Consider the following 27,361-nt stretch of genomic DNA (forward strand, 5'->3'; position numbering starts at 1 on the left):
GGGACAACAATGTTTTAGCTGAATAAAATGTCTTGGAGCAATCTTACATGTCAGTGCCTCAGAAACATAGATACATACTTGAGAACAGGAGAGCCTTATAGGAAAGAACAAAGAATCAGTGTTGAAATACAAGTGGAGCCACTTCCACTTCTCTGGAAGTGTAACACTGCCGGCAAATTAACAAATCCACTCTTTTTTCATGTGGTGTAAGTAAATTGGAACAACATGGAGATCAAAAAGTGATGGTCAAGCCGGTTATTATTTTACTTGCAAATGTAATTATAGATGCAGATTTGTTTCTAGACCAACAAGACATCCTTTGTTCTGCCTCAAGGGGAATCAGTGGAAATGAGCCTAGTTACATTTTTAATTGTCAAATCCTTTTCAAGTTGAATTTCTCACTTTGTTTATATATAGGTTACAGGTTTTATATATATATATGTATATATATATATATATATATATATATATATATATATATATATATATATATATATATATATATATATACATATACATATATATGAATATGTTTTGTCCTCATGTTTAATACTGCCTCCAAACTAGGTGGGATATTGTAATAACATTTTTACCGATAACGTAATACCTTATTACATTATTTGGAATTTATTACATGGTACTCAAAGTCTGCAATTTAACCTTAAAATAGTCATTCTGGTGTTTCAAATCCAGCGTATATAACATTCTTAGATACTTAAAACACAAAATGTAGAACTCTGGACTGAAAATGACCATATATATTACATTATTTGTCAAGTAGGCTATTACATTATCAGTTTTGGAAAAAAAAAAGACCCACCTAAAAATGTAATACATTTCCAATAATGTAATAAGGTATTACATTAACGGTAAAAATGTTTATTACAATATCCATCAAGATGTTTTATTACATTATTGGTGAAGTTATTACATTATTGGATTTTATTACATTTTCGAATGAGTTAAGTGCAAATTTTATTACATTTTCAGGCGTTATTACATTTTCAGGAAATTATTACATTATAGGGTGCTACAAGGATCACACATTTTTATTATGTGACGTGTGAAACACACGGTCGCAGTGACCACACTTGACCAGCAGGGGGCGCGTTGGCCCGTCAGCAGGCGGCGGCTGCTGGTTCGTCCTCTAGGCGGCAGCGTAGGACAGCACACGGGAATCACACAGACAAATGGCGTCGCTCAAGTGAGAAGCAGCTGATTCCCCACCGAGTACGGCAGCACGGAGCGAGGAGGGGGAAACACACCTACCCAGGATTTCTTTGCAACCCAACGCTCCGTTGCTTTCTGCGACATTTGTGTCGCAGTCCGACGGCCGGTCGCCCGCAGAGCTCCGCGCTGCCGGCGCACAAACAATCCCCCTGACAAAGCAGAGAGGAGAGGAGAGAGTCAGCTGCAGCTCGGGCTTCCTGCTGCCTTTGCTTGTTTATCTCCTGTGCGTTTCGTTTTCGGTTGCTGCTTTGGCGACAGTAGCAGGTCAAATGTTTCCAGGTGAACGTTTCTGGGACGTATAATGAACAGGGGCATCACCCCCTCGGAGATGTCCTCCTCCTCCTCTTCCTCTTCCTCCTATTCCTCCGCCTGACTGACTGACTGACTGACTGACTGCCTGCTCGTCTTCGTTAATCCAATTCAGGAGATCATCTTTTCAACCCTTCCCGAGGTCGCACCTTACAAACGGTGTTGTATCAGTCAGCCAGGTAAGGCTTTGCGCTCTTATTCAAGCTCATCCTCCATCAACTGCACTCGTACGTTTTCCTCCTCATCATCATCATCTTTCTACTGCAATATATGTCCTTAAATCTAACCGAAACCTTGTAACTCGTTGAACAGCTTTTTGAAGCGGTCGACAGAAATGACACCAGTGAGGTTCTGCTTTTCCATAATGAGTTGATTTGTTGCTGACTCTTGACCAGAGTTATTTCTAATTATTGGTCCCCGCAGCCTTGGATCATATTTGTCTGCTACACACAAAGACTGGATCTGACCTCTGAGAATAACATCCACGGAGTTGATGGCTCCACAGATCTCAAAGAAAGGTCCTACAGTGCCCTTATATTTCCATTTTCAGCAGCAGGCTTTCCTCAGGGTACCAGGAAGGGAGACTATTAGACAAGCGGAGCATTCCTGGAGTCTGAGTAGGTTGAAGCTCCATCTCTAACATCTGTGCTGCTCACTTAATCTGACATTTTCCTGGACGGTAGTTTCAATGTTGTGCTAAAAGATTACATCTATTATTCTAAGTGTCACAGCGTAGAGAGAAGTCCTTGGATTCAAGTGCATGGTTCAGTTATGCTTGTGAGGCCTATCCCACCATAAACAGGCCTTTTAAGATCCCTCTCATCCTGTGTTATTGATTCACACACACCACATCCACAGGAGCTACATGTTCAAACACACATTTATAGAAATGGCGACTGCTTGCTTTCCATCTGAGATGTGCAGGCAAAGCTACAGAGCACTTTCCCCACTTCGCCCATCTGGGAATAAATGCATAAAAAAGCGCTTCTCCCTTCCACTCGCTGCCATACATTTAATCCAAAACGATATAGCGTTGGTGCGTACGAGCAGTCGCACACTCCTCAGAATGACCAGCAGCGGTCGGCCTGTTCCCAGAGGAAAGTGGTGGTGGAATGACGTTAGGATGTCTTGATCTCAGTGTGCCGTAAGGATACACACAAACACACCCATGAATACACACTGTATGGGTTTCTTTGTGCAGCTCAGGCACTTTCTCAGTAGAGGGTCTGTGTGACTTTGACCAACCGATGTACTTAAAAAAAGTCTCATCTTCTAATGAAAAAGGGTCAAATATCCTGACTGCTGAGAACAGTCTAACACAGAATTTGTTTTGCATTTGGAGGGGGGGGGGTCTCTCTCTGTGGCTGAGAGCCGATTTGTTACCAAGGGTCGGCACGCCAAGGCCCTAATCAGGTGTAGCATCTGATTAATATGGGCCCCACTGCAGGCGATAGGACCTCCTTAGGCCTTTTTGGCATGTCCAACCAGACGGGCATCCTGGTACCAACCCAGGACATGCTAGAGAGATTACATCTCTGGCTTGGGAACAACTCGGTATTCCCTTGGAAGGAGCTGGGGAGAAGAAGATCCTCAGCCTGAACTTGAAAAAAGCCGTGGTGAATGGGTGGATGGCTCTTCAAAGCATTTATTTGGTTGTTGGAAGCCACTATTGACTTAAAATCCCCCAGTATAACACATCTGTCACTGTTTGGAGTGGTCTAGTCTGAGATTATTCCTATGAGCGAACTGTTCAGATTTACAGGGTACTGTGACATCACAGACCAAACTGGAACTATCCAGCTTCTCCATCTGGATCTCCACCCAGTGTAACATCATGCTGCGTTTGCTGATCCTTAGAGGTGATGGGGCGAAGCCGAGTTGTCTTCCAAGAACCCCACCCTGCAGAAGATGGGGACAAAGTTGGAGTCAAGCGGCCGACTCCACCCCCTAAAACTGACTGCTATGACCAGAACAGGAAAGAAGTGACTGAAAAGAGTCCCTTTGTCTTGTGTCTCTGTGGTATTTTGACCAAAACAAGTCACAAGCATTTCATTAAGACCATATGAAATTGTGTTAGCTTTTGAGGAAGAAAAAAAAGTCATAATGGTTCCCTTAAGGCTTGATAATGGATCATTATTGCCACACAAAACATGATGAATGCTGTGGGCTGCAATATCTGTGCAGCCTGCTGCTGTCTGCCCATAAATACTTTCAGCTACATGGTTTGTGAGCTATCACTTTACCATCTAGTGCAGTCACAAAGTGTGTCTAGGGAATAAACAGGTCAAGGCCTGGGCTTGGAGTCGGCCTGTCCTAGAAAGGCTGTCTGCCCAAGTTTAAACTCTGGCCTTCTCTCTAGGTCACAAAGCAGACCCAATGTTAAGGAGATTAAAAACATGTCCTCCATTCACTTTAAATAGGGCTAAGCAGCTATCAAAACCTACTTACTTTCAGTTCCTGGTGACCTGTAAAGTCTTGTCAGAGTGCTATCAGTATTTACAAGGACTTGGAAACATTAAATGTTGATTTAAGTTTGAGTTAAGCAGGTGGACCTCCCTTTATTCTTTTCTTCTTCTTTTTTTCAAAACTGGATCTGTCTCTTATTCCTGCATTGTGGTTTTGTTAAGTCACTCCTTTTATTGAAGTAACCTTTCAACTTGTAGGGGAGAGGTCATTTCAGTGTATTCTGACTTCAGGGGTCTGCCTTTGTGCTGTCAGGTCGCCAAGGCTTATGCAAGGCCTTAAATGCCATTTCAGTGGGGTGTTGTGACTGAGTGTTAAGGGTGGAGCCAGTTTCCAGGTGAAAAGTGTTGGCCTGTTTATTGCAGGCAGGGGAGCACAGTCTAATTCTGTCATCAGTTGAGTCCCAAATAGCCCCTTCACAGTGACGCTTGAGCACTTTGGGTCCGTGTGTTATAGCTTGCATCCAGCCAGCGAGGATTGCGTCGGGATGAGATGGGGGGGCTCATGTGATGCTTCTGTGTTCTGCTCTTTCCAAGCAACAGCTTGGCGCTCTGAGCTGTTCTTGCAGGTTCCATTCTCTGACAGGTATGGCTTGTAAAGTGAGATGCCGTCATGAAACATACTTCACATTCTGCTGACCGTCTGACACTCTCAGGATTTATTCCGTATTCCAGCTATGCGTGCATTGCAGCTAGCACTTGGGGGTAAAGCAAGTCTCGCACAAATGAGTTGCAAGCACAAAGCATTTTAGACAGAAAAAAACGAACCCACATCTGTTTCTTTTAAATGGCAGGGGATTACATATGTGCTTGCAATCGTGTGCTTTGAAGCAGTGGTTCATGCAGTTACATACTGCTTAATGAGGCCAGAATGTTATTTAAAAAGGCTTTTTTTTAAATGTGATTTTACATTTTACTGATGAATACAGGAAATAACTTGAATTTTCATAGCAGACATTTTTCACGTCAATACTTTGGCAACTGTCGTACAGAGACCACACAAAATTGGTCTCTATAAATGCACTTATAAAAATTAATAGGGTGACACTTTTTCCATTATGGCCATCTCAGAAAGCTAAAACCCAACTTTATTTCATGTTCATGAAGGTGATACTACTCACTTTAGCTCGGATGGAATGAGCCAGCTTTTAGCTCCATCAGCTCCCACCTACACATACAAACAGGAAATGCAGCGCATTCAGTTTCACAACGTTGGAAATATCTGACCTAACTAAAGAACTTGGAGAAAAGTCAGCCCAAAGCTGGGGCAACATTGTGCTTTGTGAGGTGAAAATCAATGCCACAGTCAAACATGACACAATGATACACACAAAATGAACAAGTTACTCAGTGAGGAAAATTACCTTTTTTTATATATATATATATATATATATATATATATATATATATATATATATACACATACACATACATACATACAGTATTTTCGTGACCATTAGGCACATATAAACGTCTTATTTTTTTTTTCAAAATGTGCTGCGCGCCCAATGACGCATTGCGCTGAATGTGTGTTGTCGGGGGCTCTCGCCGCGGATCCCTCGGGAGCGCTTTGACAAAACACTGTGCGTTCCGGAGGAACGGCCGCCCGAGCGGCAGCCGACGCGTCCCCGCGGGCAGCAGGGAGGTCGGCCTGCCCGGCGGCGGCGGGCTCCGTAGTTTACTGTTGTGTTTGGCTGCCACGCTAATGGACAGAAATTGCCTGCGAGCGGCGTGGGAGCGATGGATCACAAAGAGTGGAAGGCAGCGCTGGGCAAGTTATGCCACAGTTTACGGATGGATTGTAGATGCGTGGGCTGACGTGTCTGCTGGGACTGTTGTTCGAGCTTTCGCCAAAAGTGGCATCATTTCCGAGGTGCCACACGGCACGGAAAGTGACTCTGTCAGGACTGAGCCCGTCGGGCTTCATCCGCAGTCCGATCGCGCTGATCCGGCCAGAGTGGCCAGAGAGCTGCGCCCCCGGCTCGTGCCGACGCGCAGAGCAGTTTTCCTGGTCTCAGCCCGATCGCACTGAGACCAGGAGAACTGCTCAGCATGGCCAGAGAGCTGCGCGCCTGACACGTGCCCGTCGCAGCGCTGAGCAGTTCTCCCGGTCTCATTGCGATCGGGCTCCGGATGAAGCTCGACGGGCTGCGGATGAAGCCCGATGGGCTGAGTCCTGACAACTGTTGCATATTTGATTTAGCACAGCTGTTTAATTCAGAAACGGAGGATGAGGACTTCGATGGGTTTGATTAATGACGCTTGTTTTAATTTTTGATTATTCATTTGTGATTTAAAAAACAGACAAAAATAAAGCACAATCAAACTCAGTTTTGCTCCCGCTCTATTTTTAAATACGCACACTTGTATGCTTGTGTGTGTGTGTTGTTGTAAGGCCGTGCGCCCGACGGCGCCTTTTCGTACGGTGCGCTGTGTGTGTGTGTGTGTGTGTGTGTGTGTGTGTGTGTGTGTGTGTGTGTGTGTGTGTGTGTGTGTGTGTGTGTGTGTGTGTGTGTGTGTGTGTGTGTGTGTGTGTGTGTGTGTGTGTGTGTGTGTGTGTGTGTGTGTGTGTAATACAGTAATGACACACATAACTGAGACTTTTCATACGGTACCGTATAGTCGTGAAAATACGGTATTTATTTTCTTTTTACATTCTTATTTTTTAGTAAACAGCTTCTTGGCAGCAAAATGTCTCCATTCTGAAGTGCCTACCCATGAGAGCTGTAAAAAAAAATAAAAAAAAAATTCTTTACAGTTTGGCTCTTGTCACAGCTTTTGAGTTACAAATCGGATCGTTTTTCAGATCAGAAACGTTTAAAAAAGAAACGGAGAGGCAAACTTTATTTAACTTTTCATTTTCCATTCATCCACCCATCCATCTTCAGCCGCTTATCTGGGGTCAGGATTTGGGGGTCAGTAGCCTAAGCAAGGAAGCTAAGACTTCCCTTCTCCCGGTCACAGAAATCCTGAGTCTCCGCCGGGTGGTTTCTGTTAGCCAACCCGAGTACCTCTCGTACTACAGGGCTGTTTTCACTCTGTAAAGGTGGAGGCCACTTTTACAGGGTTGTTCCTGGCAATAGAGACATGCACAAAGGACACCCAACCCGGTAAGGGCGCTCCACCATTTTCTGGCTGAGAACCATGTCCTTGAATTTAGAGTTTCTGATTCTCATCCCAACTCCTTCACATTCGGTGGTGAACCGCCCCAGTGAAAGTTGAAGGTCATGGCCCGATGAAGCCAACGGAACCACGTCATCTGCAAAAAGCAGTGCCAATTCTGATCTCACCAAACCAGACCTCCTCAGCATAAAAATTCTGTCCGGTGGTTGAGAGCCCAGACAGCCCGTATAAGGAATTTCAGCACCTGATGAAAGCACCCAGTCATGGAGAATCCTCCACAGGAGTCCGGAGGGATATGGTCAAATGCTTTCTTCAGGTCTTCAAAGTCCATGTAGATTGGTTGAGCAAACTCCCATGTCCCCTTCAGGACCCTAAGGGTGCAGAGCTGGTCCACAGCCAGGCCCAAGCCAGGTCAAATGTTAGAATAATCTTATAACAAAGTAATGCTATTGTAAAAATTAAAAAGATGTGTTAGAGGGGGTACCTGCTTAAATTCTAACACTTTCATAACAAAGACTTTGTAATTTCTTACATTGGAATATTAATCAATAAATGGTAACGGTCCGCGCAAAAAAAGTTCTATAAAGCAAAACAAAAGTGCAGTAAAGAGGCATTCTATCTGATTTCCATAGGTCTACTTAATAAATCTTAAGGCTTTTCTCCAATTAAACCATATGCCTACACAAATACTACTATCTTCAATACATTTCAGTTAATTTCTTATAGGCTTCTCTCCTCCCAGTAGCACAGCAAGATGAGATGTTGTGTGTTGTTGCCTTGCTCAATGTATTGACATGTTCATATAGCCTCCTTGTGTGGCAATGACTGTTTTGTAGCACCTCTTAAATTAAGAATAAATTGCTTAAAAGGAAATTTTAGCTTATTTTTTTTACTTCCATGTAGGATCAGCGATATACCTCCCTACAGTGTTGTACTGACATGCACCCTGCTGCATATTAACCTGAGTTAAAGCTTTTTTTTAAATGCTATATTACTTGAAATTCACTGTAGTGGTAAGAAATGAGTGAAATGCTCTAACATCAAAACAAAAATCATCCATCAACTGTAAGCAACAGGGCTCTAAAAACACCATGCTAGGGCCTGTGTGTCCAAGTCTTTTTTTTCTCCTCTCCATATCCTACCCCACCTGTAGGACTGTTGATCTTGATGGTTTGGCGGGATCTGTTGTTGTTAAGTGGAAGGCTGTGAATCAGTGTATATATATATATATATATATATATATATATATATATATATATATATAATGTATGTATATGTGTATACTCTCGAACAGAGGTGGGGACCCCTGGTCCTCCAGGATAATAGTTTTTGTCCTCGAGGAACCGATGTCCGCTAATGGTCGTAATCAGTTTCTCATCAAAGTGTGCGCAAGACTGTTGATAACCATTCATTTGAATCAGGTTTGCTGAAGCAGGGAAACATCTTAAGCATGCAGGAAACCGGCCCCTTGAGGACCAGGGTTCCCCAACCCTGCTTTAGAGGTTGGTTTGTGTAAATGGGCAAAGGAGAAACGCATTTCAAAGTGCTCTGTTGAATTTGGGCAAGGAAAAGAACCTGTATAAGTGCAGACCATTTACCCTTCACAGTCCAATAAGAGAGTAATTATAAAGAGGTTGGCATTTGTTGCTTCAAAACCTTCAAGATCTATTTATGAGCTTCTGTTGATCTTTGAGAGCCTGGTGCACTCCTTCCCCATTTTCCTCACGCCCTCTCGGGACAGTGTTGTTTTTTCTTTTCTTTTTTTTTAATATACCAAGCCATATTTCTTAGCTTTTGCCAGTTAACCTAGTTTGTGCTGAGATACTCTTCCATGTCTTTTTTGGGGAGTTATTATTACATGCTTTTACCCAGGAACTGGGGGGAGTGCACATTTTTTGGACATTGGGTTAAGAAATGCAGAAAGTCTCTCTTAAAAGTTTCCTTCCCATTTTTAGTACAGTCAAATATCCCTCAAGAATAATTAAACTTCTCCCACTTGTGATAGTGAGTGCCTCAAATAAGTCTGCATGTCAAAAATACTAAAAAGGATATATGCCATTTTGATGTCATTTCTTTTTTTGATGTGTTAAGTCTCATGGAGACATCTGGCTTTGATTTTCTTTCCTCCTCTCTTTTACCACGTTAACAGCCTCTGTGTGTGAACAGCAAATCCAACAACAGGATGTCGAAGCATTTCCGAAGGTAGTTTTTAGGCTTCCTCCCTCTCATTCCTCTGCTCTGGGACTAGGAGGCTCGGCTTGCTTTACAGGGCTGCAGCTCGCCAGCAGCAATGAATGTTGGGGCTTGGAGGGCAGACAAGGCAGTGAGAGACAAAATGGGGCTGTTGTGGTGATATGTGCATGTCAGAGGGTTCTCAGTGTGCATGAGATCCTTGAGTGACACTCTATACACTTGTTTTGTCTGCAGAGTTTTACCTCAGTAATTACATAAATTTCTTGGGAATTGCTTAGCATACGTTGGGTGAGAATGCCCTGGCAACTCACAGATTAGACTCTGAGTGCCTCTCTGGAGTGACTCTCTTCTGACCATGAAAATGCTATTGTTCAGCTGAGAGATAACAGTCCTCACACTTTGACTTGACGTGGCACAGTCAGTTCTATCTCAGCACTGTTAACTGATCAGAGCTTTGAAATGGCACTCAGTTTCTATTTCACTTATGTCCCTGTCGTCTTGAGGCATGCTGCAGATTTTACCATGACATGATAAATTAGCATCTATATTGTGGCTGGGGCTGTGAAATGATATAATGGATTTATTTCTTAGTTGATATTTGTATGAATGCATTTCTGGAAAAAGTATACAGGGCAGTCTTTATATAAACAAAGATAAGCAAGTCACATGTTCATCTCGAACTCCTCCACTTGAGGTAGGATCTAATCCCCATGTGGAAGGAGGATTCCACACTTTCACGACCCAAGGACCATGGGTCTCGGATTTAGCGGTGCTGATTCTCATCCCGGCCACTTCACATTCGGGGATCCTTTACATTCGGGGATCCTCCAGTGAGAGTTTCAGGTCATAGCCTGACGAAGGCAACAGAACCACATCATTTGCAGAAAGCAGAGTCCTGATTCTGTTGTCACCAAACCAGACCCCACTCCACCTCTTGCCTGTGCCTAAAAATTCTGTCCATAAAAGTAATGAACAGAATTGGTGAGAAAGGGCAGCCTGGGTGGAGTCCACCCTCACGGGAAATATATTCAACTTGCTACCAACAATGACAATGAATGTACAGGGACCGGACAGCCTGAATAAGAGATTCCGACAACCCATACTACCAAAGTACTCCCTTGGGAGTCCCCAAGGGGCCAAAATATCAAATTTAACAGGGTATCATGATTGCACATTACTCACTAGTAAGCTTGTTTTGTGGACCAAGTGTTCCAATTTGAAATGTTGACGGGCCAACAGCAGAAACAGTGTTTCCAGGCAAGCTGCATTCTTTGTTCTAAATGCTGCTTGTCACATTAGAGCCATTGTTGTTGGCCCAGTCTAAGGAGCCATGGACCGGCTCCTTCAGCCGGGCCATGGTGAAGGAGCTGTGGAGTTGCCAGCTAATGTTTGTTAGGGACCTCCCATTTCAAGAATCATTGTGGTGGTAAAATGATTGGTGCATTTAGTCGACCCACAGGCTTGGACCCTTGAAGGCCAACCACAGCTAGCTACGGTGGTTTGTTTGTAAAATTAACAGCACAACAAAGCATAATCTCTTTAAAATATGATTATGCTCTGTTACTTCTTTATTCACAACTCAGAAGTCAATACTGAGCACTAAGTAGCAAAAGTGATGAAGTTGGCCCTGGCCGACAGTCCTTGGCTGTGGGTCATGCAAAACGACAATGATCCTAAGCACACCATCAAAATCTATCACGAAAGGAAAGAATCAAGAAACCTCACTCCAGTTGAAATGCTGTTGCGGGACCTAATGTCTCAATGGAAATGAGCAACGCTGGGGTAAAAGAAGAGTGAGCCAAAAATGGCTCCCCAAGAGACTTGTACTGTTGTACAGACAGTACAAACTTCAAGTTCTTGCTGAATCATGACTCATACCATTTTTTCACACACTTCTGCTTCTGCATTTGGGCTGACAGTGATAGGACCGGCTGAAGGAGTGACAGTGGCTAATATGTCATTTGTGGTTGTTTATCAGGGGTTTCTTAATTTAATTTTAAGATGTGTTAAGGACAAGGTTATTGTTCTTTTTTTTATTATGATTATGATGATGATGATGTCCTGATGTAAAGGCAATTTTTCAGGGGTGTACCTAATCTTTCCCAATAGTATCCCAGAACGGTTCCCAGAGTGTTTTAGTTCTTGTGTGTTAAAGTTTGGACTTTGTGTGGAAGCTGCCTTTTATTCCTTGGTTTTCAGGTCGTGGCCTTTGTAAGTGTTTCCTTGTGCACATGGTCTTTAGTGATAATCGCTTGTTTGAATATTAATTTGGTATTAATATACAGCAGTATTTTAAATGCATGAGAAATAGCAGTAGATGCAACGTGGTAACGTAATGGAGCTGTAAAGCTGTAAATGACAACGGCTTGCCAGCAAAGTCGACTGTTTGCTCAGGCTCTCCATAGCTGTCAATAGAAATAGGCTCACTGAAGCATGCCTGTCATCTTCACTTAGCATCATAGACAATAATGTCTTCTAAGATGGGTTTTGGAGGGGAGACCAAACTTATATTGAAGTCGTTGCTTAGAGATGTGATTTAGGCACATGTGGAATGAGAGAGATACGACTGTGTCTTTGTTTCTCACTTGAACATTATTCAAGTTTATCAACTTTTTTTTTATATACACGTTTTTTAGTGTGGTCGTGGTCATTTGCGCAGCACAATCTCGATGTGTTGAAGCTTTACAATGAGAGTCTGTGGACAAGAACTGCCCCCTGCTTGGAGCCTGTCTGAATGTTTTTCTCTGTGCACGTTGCTCACTGAATGTTTCACTGAGCGTTGCTTCTTGTTCAGACTGAAACAAACTGGGCTTGTAGTGTGTTCTTTTTCACGCGCTGTTAAGAAGGAAAAATTACCTCATCTGAGTTACTAAAACACTTGAATGAATAAAAAATAAACCCTACACTAAAACTAACAACTTGATGAGTGTTAACTTAATTTTCGAAGGTAATATTTCCCCAGTGTAGATTCTTAAAAAGTGGTTTTATTTTTATTTTTTTTGGGATGATCAAAATTTTCCCAGATTCCCTGTCCCATCTAGTGGTCCGACATTTTTGTCTTGCGCTTGTTTTGCTCTTTGTCATGATCAAAGATGATCTCATCCAGATTTTTCCTTCCTCGTTCTCCTTTTCTCGCTGATCTCTTGTTCTGCTTTATTTTCTCTTTGGACAGATTCACTGTTTCTGAGCAAGTTCATGTAGCAATAAAGTAGTACACGTACATGCAATCTCATTTCAAATTGATATATAATATATATTGCTTAATATGTTGAATTGATGGCAAAATCAAAATTGACAGTCCTGTTTACCCGAGGTTGCTTCGCCAAACGTGGCAGCGTAACAGTTATGGATGAGGAAGTGATAGCGGATAACCTTTGGCTGAACCGACTGTCAGTCATATTAAAAATAAATGTATTGCTTGATTATGTACTCTCCTGGTGTGGTACAAAAAGATCCATCCCCCTCAGAGTTGTCATGGATGTGAAATCAAATGAAATTGATTTTTGAATCAGGCTGTAAATACGCTAATTTCTGCTCTAAAGTTGCACATTTTAACATGGGGGTCAATGGAAATTGACTCACAAGAAATATGCAAGTAGGTTCTTAATATCAAGAGTCACATATGATAGTAAATACAAGCAGAAATTCATTCAGAATGAAGGATTGTTAATATATCATTCAAATAACTGTAATTGTAATAGTTATTCTATGGCACTGTACTGGCCATCATCAGGATAAAGGATAATAATTAGAATTGTGACAATTATTATTGTAACATTACAATAAACCTTTTCAATTTGTGAAAAATAATTGTGCCGGAGAATCACAGTTTAAATTCTAACCAAAAAAAAAGCGTGTTTCTCTTCTTTTTTTTCATGCAGCACTATTAAAAGTGCACTGCATTCATTTAGCATGTACTTGGCTGCAGGGGTGGCTTTCTACTGCCAATGTGGGTCAGTGTCATAAATATTTGTTAAAATAGAAATGTAGGGCACTACTATATCGGTGGGGGTCTGGAGTTAAAATTGGGTCACAATGGGGCCATATTCCTTGGTGATCCTTTCTGGCCATCATGACTGTGCAAGACCTTGATAGGATCAGTGTTACTGGCCTTTGTCAGTGACTGTCTTTAACAGTTCTTCTTCTTGTTCTTCTTCTCCATCCCCCTCTTCTTGGAGGTCAGGAAACCACGAACCAGTAAAACAAAATGGTGTGTAAAAGTGCCATCTACAGGAATGCATTGTGGATCAGGATAATGATGGGGACTCTTCGGGAGTTTTGATTTTGATGATTATGGGTAATTGTAACCTCTGTTTTAATCACATTAATAACTGAACTGGCAAATGAAATAAATTCTAGCCACGTAATTGCGCGGAGTAGCTGTTAGCTCTGTCTAATATTGGCTGGCAGTGAAGCACAGGGATGGTAAGAGTTCATGCAGATATGAGATGTGAGATTTTTTTTGACATACATGCCGAGATATGACCACTGTCAGTGTCTGTTTGCCCTAAATGACAGAAATGTCTTTGGCTTGCTGGGCATCTAGGCACGCAGACATGGGAACACGCTGCTTCTCCACGCAGCTCATGATGCCAGAATACATTTGGGTGGTTGTGTAACTCCTTCAGGAATGGAAAAACTAGGCCCGTCACTGCCCCTAGTTCCCTTTCTCCATGTCAAGGACAGACGCCGTGTGTCCTCGGCTCCCGTCTGTCCTCACCTCCCATCTGTCCTCAGCTCCCGTCCGTCAGTGAAGCCGTCCCAGCTTTCACTTTGAGCAACTGTCCAATAGTAAGGTCCCTGTGTGTATTTCTGTGGGTGCATTGCTTTATAAATGTAGGTGGGTTCATGTGAAGGATGTCAAGCAGGGCCGTCGTGCATTGATGGATTATGACTCGGCACAGAATGGCAAAGGTGTTGCACAAATGTATGATCTAATTCAAGCTGCGGCCAATATAAACATATGACCTACATTTATCTCCCTATAGTTGTGTCCAGAATAGAAGTACATTATAACATATCTCAGAATTATTTATTTATTCATTTTTTGTAAATGCTGCACACAATTTGCTGATTGATTGTTAGCGTGATTATTGTGGCTTCTGTTGTTTTCTTATGTTTTGCAGTTTGAGAGGAATCGTTTTTAGTCTGAATAATGCAGAACTTGTTTTGGTATTTCCTCAGATGACGACAGAACTTGTGCATCAAATGTTGCGGCTTATAGAGAATCTGTTTGTGAGCCTGAAGCCCTGCTTCTGGTTTAGATAGAGGGTTGTTTACTGAAGGGTGTTTGCCAGCAGCTATTTTCCGGGTGTTTATTAAAAAGTAAACCACCTCTGATTTATTGGTTATATTCCAAAACAACATATCTCAGAATTAACTCGAACAACAACAGACGTCCATGTTGCTGTTATTCTCTTACTTGCAGAGGTGAACACGATGGCTTGTTAAGTTGGTGTTGGTGTTACGAGGCTGCAAATATGTTTTACACAACAGAACTGCTGCTTCATTTTCTGCTCACTGCACCGCCACTATTAATTATAAATGGTAAGCGCTGATTCCTCCTAAATACAAATATGTTGAGTGTGGATATTTAACAGAATGTTAACAATGTATTTAATGCCGGGCTCAAGTGTGTGGGCGCTCCTCTGGTTCTCAGTGCTGATTACGGGGCAGTATGATTTACCCAAAAACAATTAGATGTTAACATTTTCAAATAGAATGCTAAGAAACAGTGTGTTTCTGCTTATTTTATAACAAATGTCAGTTTTGACATCTGTTAGGATCTAGCCTACTGTCACTGCTCTCATCGGGGCTTCACAACATATAAAAAATATATATATATTTATCACGCTATCAACATGTGCAAAATTAACGTCGCAAAAAAAGTGCCTTGCCTTGTCACTTTAAATGTCAATAACATATCTAATACTTTGTTTTCCCATTCGGATAGAAGCTTTGACTTTGTGAAGTAGTTTAACACGCATAAGACAGTGTTGACAATTAGGATCTCAAGCTTCAGTTTTACATCTCAGCAGTCTCGGCTCATTCATCTGTTTAAACAGACAGAAGTTGCTTTAGACATGAGATGACTGAGCACGGGTTCGGCTTGATAAGTCATTCTGGTTTGTACTTTGTGTTTATGTTTCATCGGAACTGTCATTAATTTATTGTTCTGACAGCTCACGGCCCTTAAAAAAACTAAAATGTCTTCTTTTTTTTGCACTTCATAAAGAAAAGAAAAAGTAACCTACGTATTCTGCAGGTATATAACATACATTTGTAAGTATTTGGGTGTACATTTATATGTTTTACTATTTGACAAACATTTATTTATTTTTTGTTATTTCATAGTGTAACCAAACATTTGAGCATCAACTTTCTTGTGCGCTTATTTACTATTTTGGAAAACAGATTAGCGCATTTTCTCATTGTGGTCCTGTATGAATAAGGCAGCATAATTTAGACCCAATTTCTTTAGTTGGGTGGGAACAGGAGCCTCGTCCACTTGAGCTCTTTCCAATTTTTCTGTCAATATTTTTCATTGTCTAGTTATGTGAAAGCCATAGTCGGAAACTCCACTAAAGAAATGTAGCTATTCATCTGACTTTTGACATTATCCTTCAAGATAATAATGCTTTAATTATGAACTAAAATGACCCTTACAGCACACTGTCTAACTGATGGAAGTATTTAGTTTATAACTTGAATAAATGTCATTTTCATACGCTGTGTGAGTTTTGGTAGACATCATGATTTCTGTCCACAAAAACTCATCCCACTCCTCTTTTCAATGATCGCAGGAGAAAATTCAAAATCCAGTGTTTCATGAAAAACAAAGAAATGCATACATTTATCCTTTAATGCATGACAATCAGATAAGTATTTGAATAGTTAATGTGAAATGGGTTTTAAATGTACAATAAAGGCTTTGACATGTGTCGGCCAAAGTAAATAAATACAAGTAAAAAGCATCCTCGATGAAAAGCGTTTTATAGTATTATCACTAAGGATTATGAATTTCATTATTATGTAATTTATGGCTTCAACATTCTATTTAAACCTTAATCTTTTTATTTAAAAGAACAAAAGCCCTTAAATCAGACATTTCAAAATAAAAACTAGTTTTCCACAGTGAAACGACAGGAAATGTGTCGGTGGCCAACGGGGAGCCAAAGGATTCTGGAAAACCAGCACAATTAGCAGATATATTCTGTTTGGGTCTTCTCTGTAACCTTTTCCTCGTCACATCCTGTCTGCAGCGAGACACGGGGAGAATATGACATACAATACAATGTAGATTACACTCAGCTGCCCCAGTATTTGGCCACGAAGCGCAGGGCTGGGTTTTAGAGGGAGGAAAGGCAGGAAGGAACCGGGGAGGGAGGAGCACGCAGAGGCATCACTTTGTGCTCATTACGGAGGCCGTGAGCTGCACGGACCTGGTCTGGGCTCGGATTTTCTTTATGCAACTACAAATTACCTCAACTCTTCTTTGCACCATAAATTCAGGTTCTTCCATATGTGTAGATATTAATGTGAAGAAGAAGAAAAACAAAGTTTTAAGGAAATGGAATAACAAGACCATAAGAAAAAATATTGCAGCCTTTCTGCCAGGAGTTGGGAGAAGTAAACTGGAGACAAGATTGGGTTTTAGTAATATGTTCTGTCAGAACTAAGTGTATTTCTGCAAATTATGACACAGCTGATTGAATATATCATATTGGCTCATATTAGACACCATTATTATGGTATTTTTTTCAGATTCTGGCTCAACAGTCTTCACAGTTTGTCCTTCGTGACTCCAACTCAGTCCAGCTCGGTGATGGAAAAGTTGTGTAAATAAGCTGAAGGACGTATCAGAGTATGTGTCATGCAAATGTCCGTGTGTGCAGCAGGAAAATGTGTGGACTGCTCCTCCTTTCACAACGGTTAACGGCCGTTCACAGATTTCTTCCACATCCACTGTGGCTGAGGTATATAAATAGAGCCTTATGCAATATTTTGATGTGACATTATATAATGACACACAGTAGAAACTGTCAACCCAGGTGAAAATGGAGAGCCACGAGTTGTCTCTTAACATTCTTTCTGGGTTTTTTTCCCTCTCTTCCTCCACAGCGGAGAGATTGCACACTCTGGTGCATTGAGACCTATTAGTTCAGTTCCTAATGCATGTCAGGCCGGCATTGTTATGCGGCGCAAGGCTTAATTTTGTACCGTGTGGGAATGGGCTCTCATTTCCAGTCTGCGTGAGGGAATCCAGGTGAGAATATGCACTTTAGTGTTTGTTTACAGGTACGGAAGTGGCTTTTATGTATGTAGAAATAGAAAAGGGGAAGAAAAGATCGTCTCAGAGGTAGCTTAAAATCGAGAAGTATGGGAAACAATTTTCAGTGTAAGTCGATCAGTTTCTTTTTTTAAATCTGTTAATTGTTTGGTTTGTGAAACATCAGAAATGGACCCTTTGCTTTGTCATCACTTGTCAAAGTTTTTCCTCAAATATTTTGTGAGAGAAAGCTGCTGTTCATGATTACGTACAAAGTTTTGCCCGTGCAGTATGCACTGCTATTAAAAGCAATAAATCTGGGTCGTAGACAGATCTTTATTGGTTGCGTTTGACTTCTTTAGCTTTAGCTCGATCGCTCTCTGTGATGTTCATTCTTCAGGACACCCCGCTCAAGTCCTCTTTTTACGCCCCTGTATTTTTGTCCTGTTCAGTTGTGGATCAAAGGACGAGGTTATCACACCGCTGCGCTACAATGTTTTCCTTTGTATTTTTGTCCAGCATCCTGTTCACAGTTGGCTCACTTGTAGCCGAAGGGCAAACAGCAGTACATTACTTTGGTTAAGTGACACTTTTTTTCATTGTAGAGAAATGTACCCAAGTGAAATGACTGAAATAAAAGATTATTTTAACACGGAGGAGTTCATCGGTGACCGCGAGGCTCCCAGGCTCTGCGGCTTCACAACGAGCCCAAATCATCCCCCTTCTAATCTATCGCCGTGCTCAGGAACTGTTATGGAGTGTTTCTGTTGAGATGCTGTTTGTTTTAACAAAACAAGGCTCTGTGCTTGGTCAAGTTTCCCCTCGAGAATCCTCTGTGCAACGCAGGTTTCAGAAGTCTTGTAGTTTATACATGCAGCTCTGCAAGTTGTGTTCCAGTTTTCCAAACAAACTATAACTCTCAATTCTCAGGTCATTCATTTAAACACTGAACAGCCTAACAGGGACTTTTTGAGTCTGACATGTACCTATTTTAGTTTTTTCCAATTTCTCTGAGCATCACATCGGTTCACTTTGGGCTTCATCTGCTGTGATGTCTGCACCTGGGAAAATGGGGGGGCAGTTTTAAATGTTTTCTTGTGAATAATCCCTCTCACTGGAGACCTATGGATTGTCATACTTGTTAATGACTTTATAACACTTCCAAGATTGAGGGGAAGCAACAGGTGCTACTGTAAGGTTGTGGATGATGTCTTTTCTCCTTGGCGGTGTGTTAACATTGACCTGAATGCTCTAATTATGTCCTGATATATAAAGCTATAAAATTTAGAGATGTCTTTTATAAACTGGACTAGTGAAGGATTCTGTCTCTACTAATACTTAAAGCTTCATTATTAAAAGGGTATGTTTGCTTTTCATGTGAATATGTGTGCAGATCTTTACCTATATACATCTTTATGTATATAGATGAGACAAAACATTCATTTATGTTTCATTTTCCATTCATTTTAGTTTTCAAAATGCAAATCATGACTCATTCCCTATTTTGTGGATACTTACCACCAATACTTCCTTTGTTTTATTTTTGTTTTGAGGGGTAGCAGTGTAATTATATATAAGTAAATTGCAGAATATGTCGGAAAGACCTGACCTTTCGTAAGGGTTCGGTCAGTAAAGCTAACTGTTGCTGACTGCTGAAAAGGACTCAGCCTGATGACGCATTAGCAACAGTTTGACTCCCCAACTTGCATTTTTACATTTTCCTTTCTGCAAGTTGCCTTCTATTTTAAATTACTTTCGTTGTCAGAAAAGAAGGAACATTATTGGGTGGCATCATATCAATTCTACTGAACCAAGAAATTCTATTTACTGCTTTGCTCTCTTCTGGTGAGTCAGCGGCTCCTCCAGGTTCATATCCATGTGTTTGCAAGAGACTGATAAGGTGTGTGTGTGTGTGTGTGTGTGTGTGTGTGTGTGTGTGTGGGGGTGTGGGTGTGGGTGTGAGTGTGAGTTCTTCTCGGCTATGGAGTCATTAGTGCGTGAAGAATGAGGTAACCAGTTAATTTGCGAGGGCAGCCGTTTCAGACCGATAACTGACAGATGCTGACGACCACTTAGGATGCTTTTTGACTTCTGACTCACTTCATTAAATTTTAACTCTCTGACCTGACCTGCTCAGACGCACTGCACCGTGGAAGGCTGCGTTTGAAATGAAGAGACAGAGAGCACATCTGGCCCACGTGCATAATGCCCCCGCCTGGGATATGCCCCCCAATGCGTGCGTGAGCGGTGCGGCAGTGTGGCGTGAGGTTTTTGTCGGTGATGATGGGTTAACTAGTTAATAATGCAGCAGAGGAATGGCACCGGCACCACCCTTCCACACAAAAACTCATTTATTTTCATTGTCAGTCTATCTCACTAGTCCTCCCTTTTTCAGACTGCTTTTACAAAGCGTTTCATCTATCCAGCCCAGTCTTTCTGTTGTCGAAGCCTTGAGGAGAGAAATGGATTCAGCTGTAAAAGCAGCCAACATTTTTGTCTTTACTCTCTGCAGAGATGCCAGTTTGGTCAGAACTGATTCTCTTTCTCCGCTATTTTCAGCTGCATACATGAACTCAATCAAGAATCAATAAAAAATTAGCAGAAGCTGCAGGCTGTGTGTTCTGCTGGCTGATGCAGTTTTTAGTTTGTTGTCTTTACTGCTTTGGCTGTTGGTACCACATGAGTTATTTTTTGCCTTGGAGCCTGTGGAAAAACCTGTTTCCCATCGACTGCATCATCCTGCGGTCCTTACTGGAATACTTACCGACACTGACTAACAGACAAAAGCAGCTGATTGCTGTCTTTATGTAAGAATGATCAGCCGTACAGTTTAAGAGAGCTCAGAGGTGAAATGGTCATCACCTGTTCTCGTAGCTCCTCCCTGGTGGTGACTGAGCTTCAACCTCCATGTCTTTGTAGACCCGCTTTTGAAGCTTGCAGGGCTGATTCAGCAGGGACTAAACACAGTAATGGAGTGATATTTACAGGCATGCTGTTCCCACCAAAGTTTCCAGATTTTATTACACCAGAGAACTTGAAGAACAGTTTGCTCCTCTCTTTACTTCATGGTTGGATCCAGTTCTCCCTCCTGCACCGGGGTGTTTGCTGTGTTTACATTCAGCTACTCTCTGTGATGTCATAAAGGTGGTGGCAGGAGTGCTGGGGCTTGTAACATCATGAGAAAATGGGAAGAGGGCGGTATAAGTTCGCACCACCCTCTCATCCTTCAGAGCTGTCACGGCCTTAAAGCATCGATGTTGGACTGAATCGAATGACGTAGGAGGTCATAAAGCACAACTGACCTAATCTAGCATCACTTTTTCAGTGTCCTCACTAAAAGCTCGAGCAGAAATATTACATAAAAGTCAAATGCATGAATGGTATTAATATTGCTGTTCCACAACTTCTGACCTCAGACGTTTAGATATGAATTTTTTTTTTTCTCAGTCTCGCTTATAAGAACTCTAGGTCCATGTTGCATAAAATGAATATTTATATTTAATCAGGATTAACTACAGACTGATAATATCAGGATTTTTTTCCAAGTCTGATTTTGAAACTTGATCATCTAAGGTTTAGCAATGCACACCCACTCCCCCTCCCACTCCCTCCAGGGTCATGCTAGTAGATCATTGGTTTCATCGTGCAGTTTTTGTGCACAAGTTCATCACACACATAACAAATCCTCCTCTCGTCACGCTTCTTTCTGGCCATTGCCACTGATGGCTGAAAGATTGAAGATGGAGTGCAATTTGAGAGAGTCTGACAGAAGCAGCATCTTTCTGTTCTCATGTGTCCTTGCTGTGTTTATTATTGTCCAATATCGGTTCCAATCCTGCAGAGAGCATGTTAAAAAGATGCAAAGGAGGGAAAAAGAGCCCATCCTTATTCATAATATGTCCATAAGATGTCACTTCAGCTAATCAAGCGTTGAATTGGTTTTGTTTAACTACAATCTGCACATCTACTAAGCAGCTTTGTTTCCGCAGCCAGTCGTGCTTCTCTCAGGGACTTCATTAAATCACTCTGAGTGCTATTGTATTGAAATTGCAATGAAAACATTTTTTTGTTGACGCATTAACAGCTTTGTGTCTTTTTTATGGCGGATGCAGTCTTCTCCTTAAACGATTAACTGAGTTGGGAAAGAGTGACGTCTCTGCTAAACCACAACACCTTCTTTCCGTTCCTCTCGCAGGGTAGCACATGGAGACGGCACAAGAGCCACCATGTGAACTTTTGACCCCCTCTCTCGTCCCGCTGGCCCCTCCTGCTAACCGGCAGCCACACATCCAGACTGTGACCAATGAAAACAAACAAGCAAACCCTCATTGTCTCCGCCGCTCTGCTTAACTCCCGCCTGTCCGTGCAGCCTCCAGTTGCTAAGCAGCACGAAGAGAGCTTGACGGTGTTGACGCGGCGCGCGCAGGACCACTTCCTGTAAACAGCTGAGTGGGAGCTCTCTGCTCTCAGCTGCAGAGACGAGGGGGAGAGAGAGAGGCAAGGCGTCCTAAAATAACCCGCTCTGGCTCCTGCGAAAGAGACAAAGAAGCATGTTTTGAAAGGGGGGAAAAGAGCACAACTTTATTCTGCACTGTAATGGCTGATCTTGATGGCTGAGCTGTGTTTTCTTTAATGACACAAAGCATGATGAGGTTTAGTAGAAACAACATGAGCACAGCAGACATCGGCCATTTATGCCAGAAAGCTGGTGGTGTTCTGCAAACAGCAGGCTTGTTTATGTCTAGACACCACTCGCGATGCGTTTTCTTTGTGTGCTCCTACAGTCGTGCTGATGGTGAAGCACGCGAAGCACATCTGGGACGCAACGAATTCTAAGCTCAATGGATCCTTTTGTAACTGGTAATATTATCTGTCTTGCTCTGCACGGATGCAGCCTAATTAACTGTTGCTTTCCTCTTTCATGTCTCAGCTCTGTGGGGGTAAAGATGACCACTGCACGTTACCGGCCCACGTGGGAGTTGGCTGTTGACCCCCTGGTCTCATGTAAGCTGTGCCTTGGAGAGTTCCCTCTGGAGCAGATGACCACCATCACACAGTGCCAATGTGTCTTCTGCACACTGGTGAGTTATTCACATGATCCTCAAACTAAGTTTATTCAAAACCTTATGAGGATCATTTCTCTATTTAAAGCTTCAGTGGAGGACAAGCCAAAGGCAGCCGAAGTTATTTAACACTTAAAACAGCAGAACTATGGTTTCTAGGGTTGCCACCCGTCCCGTAAAATATGGAATTGTCCTTTTATTTGAGAAAAAAATGTTGCGTCCCGTATTGAACTAATACGGGACACGATTTGTTCCGTATTTTCATTAACTTTTACACCATATTCTAGTTGAATTATGGAAATAAATTAACCTTTACACCATATTCTAGTTGAATTATTGAAATAAATTAACTTTTACACCATATTCTAGTTGAATTATTGAAATAAATTAACCTTTACATCATATTCTAGTTGAATTATTGAAATAAATTAAATTTTACACCATATTCTAGTTGAATTATTGAAATAAATTAACTTTTACACCATATTCTAGTTGAATTATTGAAATAAATTAACTTTTACACCATATTCTAGTTGAATTATTGAAATAAATTAACTTTTACACCATATTCTAGTTGAATTATTGAAATAAATTAACTTTTACACCATATTCTTCCCCTGTAGGCTATATTACATCTGGGCTGATATGGACATATGTAGCATAGGAGGCTATTTCAGCTGCTATATGGTTGGCTGTCTATACAGTCATACAGGCCTTAACAGCTACCACTAGTTCTCCATTTTCAAATCAGAAAATTGCTGTTTGTTGGGTAAAAGTAGCTATTGTTCGATATTTTGGAGTTCCGCATTAAACACAAGGGACTCCCTTTACTCCATCACCATGCTTAGGGAACACAGAGTAAACAAAAAGAAGCTCAACACTCGAGCTACAGCCCACACTGCCCTCTAGTGTTTGGGAATGTTTTTACAGAGCGACACAAACAAAAGCCAAGTAAACATGCTAGTTAAAGTGTAGTTGGCGTTTATATTTGGCTCTGGGTGGCTGTGATGCAGAAGATTAAATTATTCTTCAACCATTCTTGGTTCACAGCTTTGATTTGTCTTAAGCGTGTACAGATGAGGAAAGAAATACCCAACAATGAGCTCTAAAAATAGTTTCCACTTACAGAGTCCGGGTGGCTTCAGCAGTTACCAAAGTTCAGTTAGAACAGTTTATTCTAGAGGGATTAAACAGATGGTAAATAAAACATTTAGAGGCAAAGCATTCTAATCAACTTGTTTGATATCTAATATTTATAGTTTTGTGTAGTTTTACCAACACTTTTAAAAACAAAGGAAAAAGAGCTGTAATTATGTTTTTAAACTCATCAACAAATGATTCACTTTGGTTTCTGAGAAGGATCTGACTTCATGCACTACATGAGTCATAGCTTTGCTTTCCCTAAAACTGTGAGACTGAAGAAGGAATTAGAAGTAAATATTCACCACCAAACAGATGTGGGAAGTGCTGCTTCATTCTGCAAACTTGAACCAATAGTCGTGCTTTGAGTCAGGTTTCTGTCCCCTTTAAAGTTTGGACTTGAGTATTTTGTTTCTCTTTAACTCTATTTTGGTTTCTTTAAAATCCAGAACCAGAAATCCTGCTCTCTCCCCACTAAATTGTTCCTTCTTCAGCATTTTTCTCCCGACTTTGCTCAGTACTTCACTGGTAATTAGCAGTAGTTACATTTAGCTTTGCTTTTTCATCAGATTTAATAATTTCAGCCTCCCTCCTTTCTGAGGCCAGCAGACAGACAGACAGACAGACAGACAGACAGACAGACTGGCCAGTATCTGTTTACCCAATGTGCATGACCTGTTTTTTGTTTTTATCTAGCTGACTGGACACTGTACTGGATCAACTTTGGCTTGTCCTTTTTTCTCCTCAGTGCCTGAAGCAGTACGTGGAGCTCCTGATTAAAGAAGGCCTTGAAACAGCAATTAGCTGCCCAGACTCTGCCTGTCCCAAAAGAGGACACTTGCAGGAAAATGAGGTAACGATAGAAAAGAGAGCTTTAGCTTTTATTTTGATTGTCTCTCGATGAAATTCCACTCATGACCTTTCCTTAAGGACATCCACTTCTGCAGTCTTTGTTCTCTACTGAACTGAGACGACTTCCACATTAGTCTCTTTTGTTTTTTAAACGAAGCATTACCACAACCGTACAAGGAAGTTGCAGTATTGCTAAATGCACTTGCTGTCTGCACAACAGCAACTATGTCGCTACATTGGAGGTACCAGGGACTAGATGAAAAAGTATTTGCCCTTGAAATCGACAAAAAAAAAGAAGGTGGCTGAGCCTGCTGGAGAGAGAGTGAGGAAAATCCACGGTCGTAAAAGAAAGCATGAACCAGAAATAAAAAGTTATTTCCCGGATGTGTCGCTGCAGTAAACGGTTGGAGCACAAATGAAATGGACACATCTCCGTGCAACTCAATAGGATGTTACACTGCCAGATTTGCAGCTCCACTTCCCTGCTTCCCTGCATCAGTCGGGCCTGCAGCAGCAAGGAGGGGATGAAAATCGCTCGCCAACCTCCCCTCCCCCCAAAGATGCATCAATAAACACACTCTGAAAGACCGTTTTTCACTTCCTTGGGAAAAAACACAACAAATAAAAGCAAATAAAACTAGAGACTGAGGAGATGCAAGTGTTCTTTAACACAAATCTCATTTTTTTCGTAAATAAGGCTAGATATACCATTAAGTCTGCTTCATTGTTGTTTCCGATCCAGAAATGATATCATGTCATCTAAACATGTTGTTTTTTTTTTTTGAGAGGGTACAATTTAACAGAGTGGTGACAATTGAAAGTTTGTGATTGCATCGTTATTTTTGGGCTAAAATCATGAATATTTGTGTTTTGCGCCTGTATAATCAGAGCAGGTCTCCCACTGCACTCATAAGTGCTTCTTCCTGCATGTCCCCCACTAACTCGGCTCCATCATTCTCTGACAGTGACTTTAATAAGCTGTTGCCCGTTTTCATGCTGTTTTCTTTTCCTTTTTCCTGCCATGTGAAGGCGTGCATGTTCATTCGGCTAATATTTCTGCATCCCGCTATGTCAGTTCAAGCTTCCGTCCCCATCAAGCTGAGCATTATCATCCACCTGCCAGTTTGTCTATTCCGCTGTAATGAGCATTCCTGCATGCCTGCCCTCACAGCGGAAGCTGCTCTGACTGGAAACCACTCCTCCTCCAGGAGGCAGGGAGGCTGATGGGCTCGTTCCCTCTTGGGCTCAAAAGCCCAGCATGGTTCAGCTCATCACAGCAACGTGTCTCTAATCAATCAGTGTGACCAGTCCTTAATGGAACCCAAGCTACTCCTGCCGGTCGGGGGAAATCAGGCCTCATCTCCTTCTTTTCTGTCTGTCACCTCGTAACTGACAGTTACGCCTGAATTTTCATTTCATTGATCATTAAACGTGTTCATCTCCCTCGGAGCGGACCTGTGCGCGTCCAGCTTGACCGCGCGCTGGCACTTCAACGATGAGATTCAGGGTTTTATAGACGGGAAAGAAGCGATTCTGGATCTCGTAAAAATGTCGAGTTTAACAATGTTCTGCAAATGAAATTTGCATGGCGACCTTACAATTGCTTCCCACAGCTTTTTTTGTCTATAAATACTCCCGGTGACCTGGTTATTTCCCTCCCACTTGTCCTCTCATCCCTGCAGATTGAGTGCATGGTGGCCACCGAGATGATGCAGAGGTACAAGAAGCTCCAGTTTGAACGGGGTGAGTCAAGGCGCCCGCAGTTGACTCACTGACTCTGGCTCTGAGTTCTCAGAGAGGGTGATCTGGGGGCTGTGGCTGTCACCCTACACACACACACACACACACACACACACACACACACACACACACACACACACACACACACACACACACACACACACACACACACACACACGTGGCCCTTTCTGTCCTCAAGAACTACTTGTGTTTTGCTGACTCACAAGAGGATGACAAAAACTGCCTCCGTGTAGCTGAGCTGCTGCTCTGGAGTTACCGTAACGCAGAACATTCTCCTGCCTGACTGATGGAAGCAGACTCTAATCACGCTGAGATGTGATCGGTCCTTTTTCCTGTTATCACTGTCGGTGTTGCTGTGCTGCATATTTTCAACGTTTGGACATCCAGGCTGCAGAGATAATGGCACGTCTGTGCAAGCTCGGCTCCGCGTCGTCAACGTAGGCCCACTAATGAGGAGCATTAGCATTCTGCTGCCGCTAAAGACGGCGGAAGCTTGTGCGGTCACCCTTTGATGGTGTTTTCCACCTACACAGGGGCACGAAACCCACGCAGAGCAGACTGAGACCACGTACCGTAGGAATAAACGGTTGAGCATAGAGATGTTTATGAGGCCGCATAAGGAGGATGGCTGTGAAGGAGTGCAAAAAGATACGGGACGAGGTTTTGATTCCGTCTGGATTAGCGCAATCGGCCGTTTCATCAATGTCCCGGTCCACTCAGGCAGAACAGTTGCTGTAACACTTCCATGTTTCCCAGACTGAGCCAAGAGTGCATGTGGAGCGCGTGCTTGTAATTCTTGGCAGAGGGGGGAAATAACGGAAGGGCAGGATACAAGGACGTCATACGGTGTACCTAGAACTGGCACCAAAAAAAGAAGATAAAAATAAAGACCTGTATGGATCAGAACTGGCCGAGTACATGCAGATAAAAATACGAGCCACGTCAAGTGCACGAGGCAT

General features: G+C 42.1%; 1 protein-coding gene across 1 annotated transcript in view; it reads left to right on the top strand.

Annotated features, from left to right (window-relative positions):
- Window positions 1–1,186: 1,186 nt before the first annotated feature.
- The window catches only part of rnf144aa (ring finger protein 144aa), a 31,639-nt gene continuing 5,464 nt past the window's right edge, over window positions 1,187–27,361 (top strand). The window contains exons 1-4 of the mRNA XM_061743100.1: window positions 1,187–1,718; window positions 22,517–22,667; window positions 24,538–24,642; window positions 26,324–26,384. Of these exons, the coding sequence (XP_061599084.1) occupies window positions 22,533–22,667; window positions 24,538–24,642; window positions 26,324–26,384 (301 nt within the window). The 5' untranslated portion in view covers window positions 1,187–1,718; window positions 22,517–22,532. The remainder of the gene's footprint in view (window positions 1,719–22,516; window positions 22,668–24,537; window positions 24,643–26,323; window positions 26,385–27,361) is intronic.

The sequence above is a fragment of the Cololabis saira genome, chromosome 16 (genome assembly GCF_033807715.1).
Source record: "Cololabis saira isolate AMF1-May2022 chromosome 16, fColSai1.1, whole genome shotgun sequence".
NCBI classification, from domain to species: domain Eukaryota; kingdom Metazoa; phylum Chordata; class Actinopteri; order Beloniformes; family Belonidae; genus Cololabis; species Cololabis saira.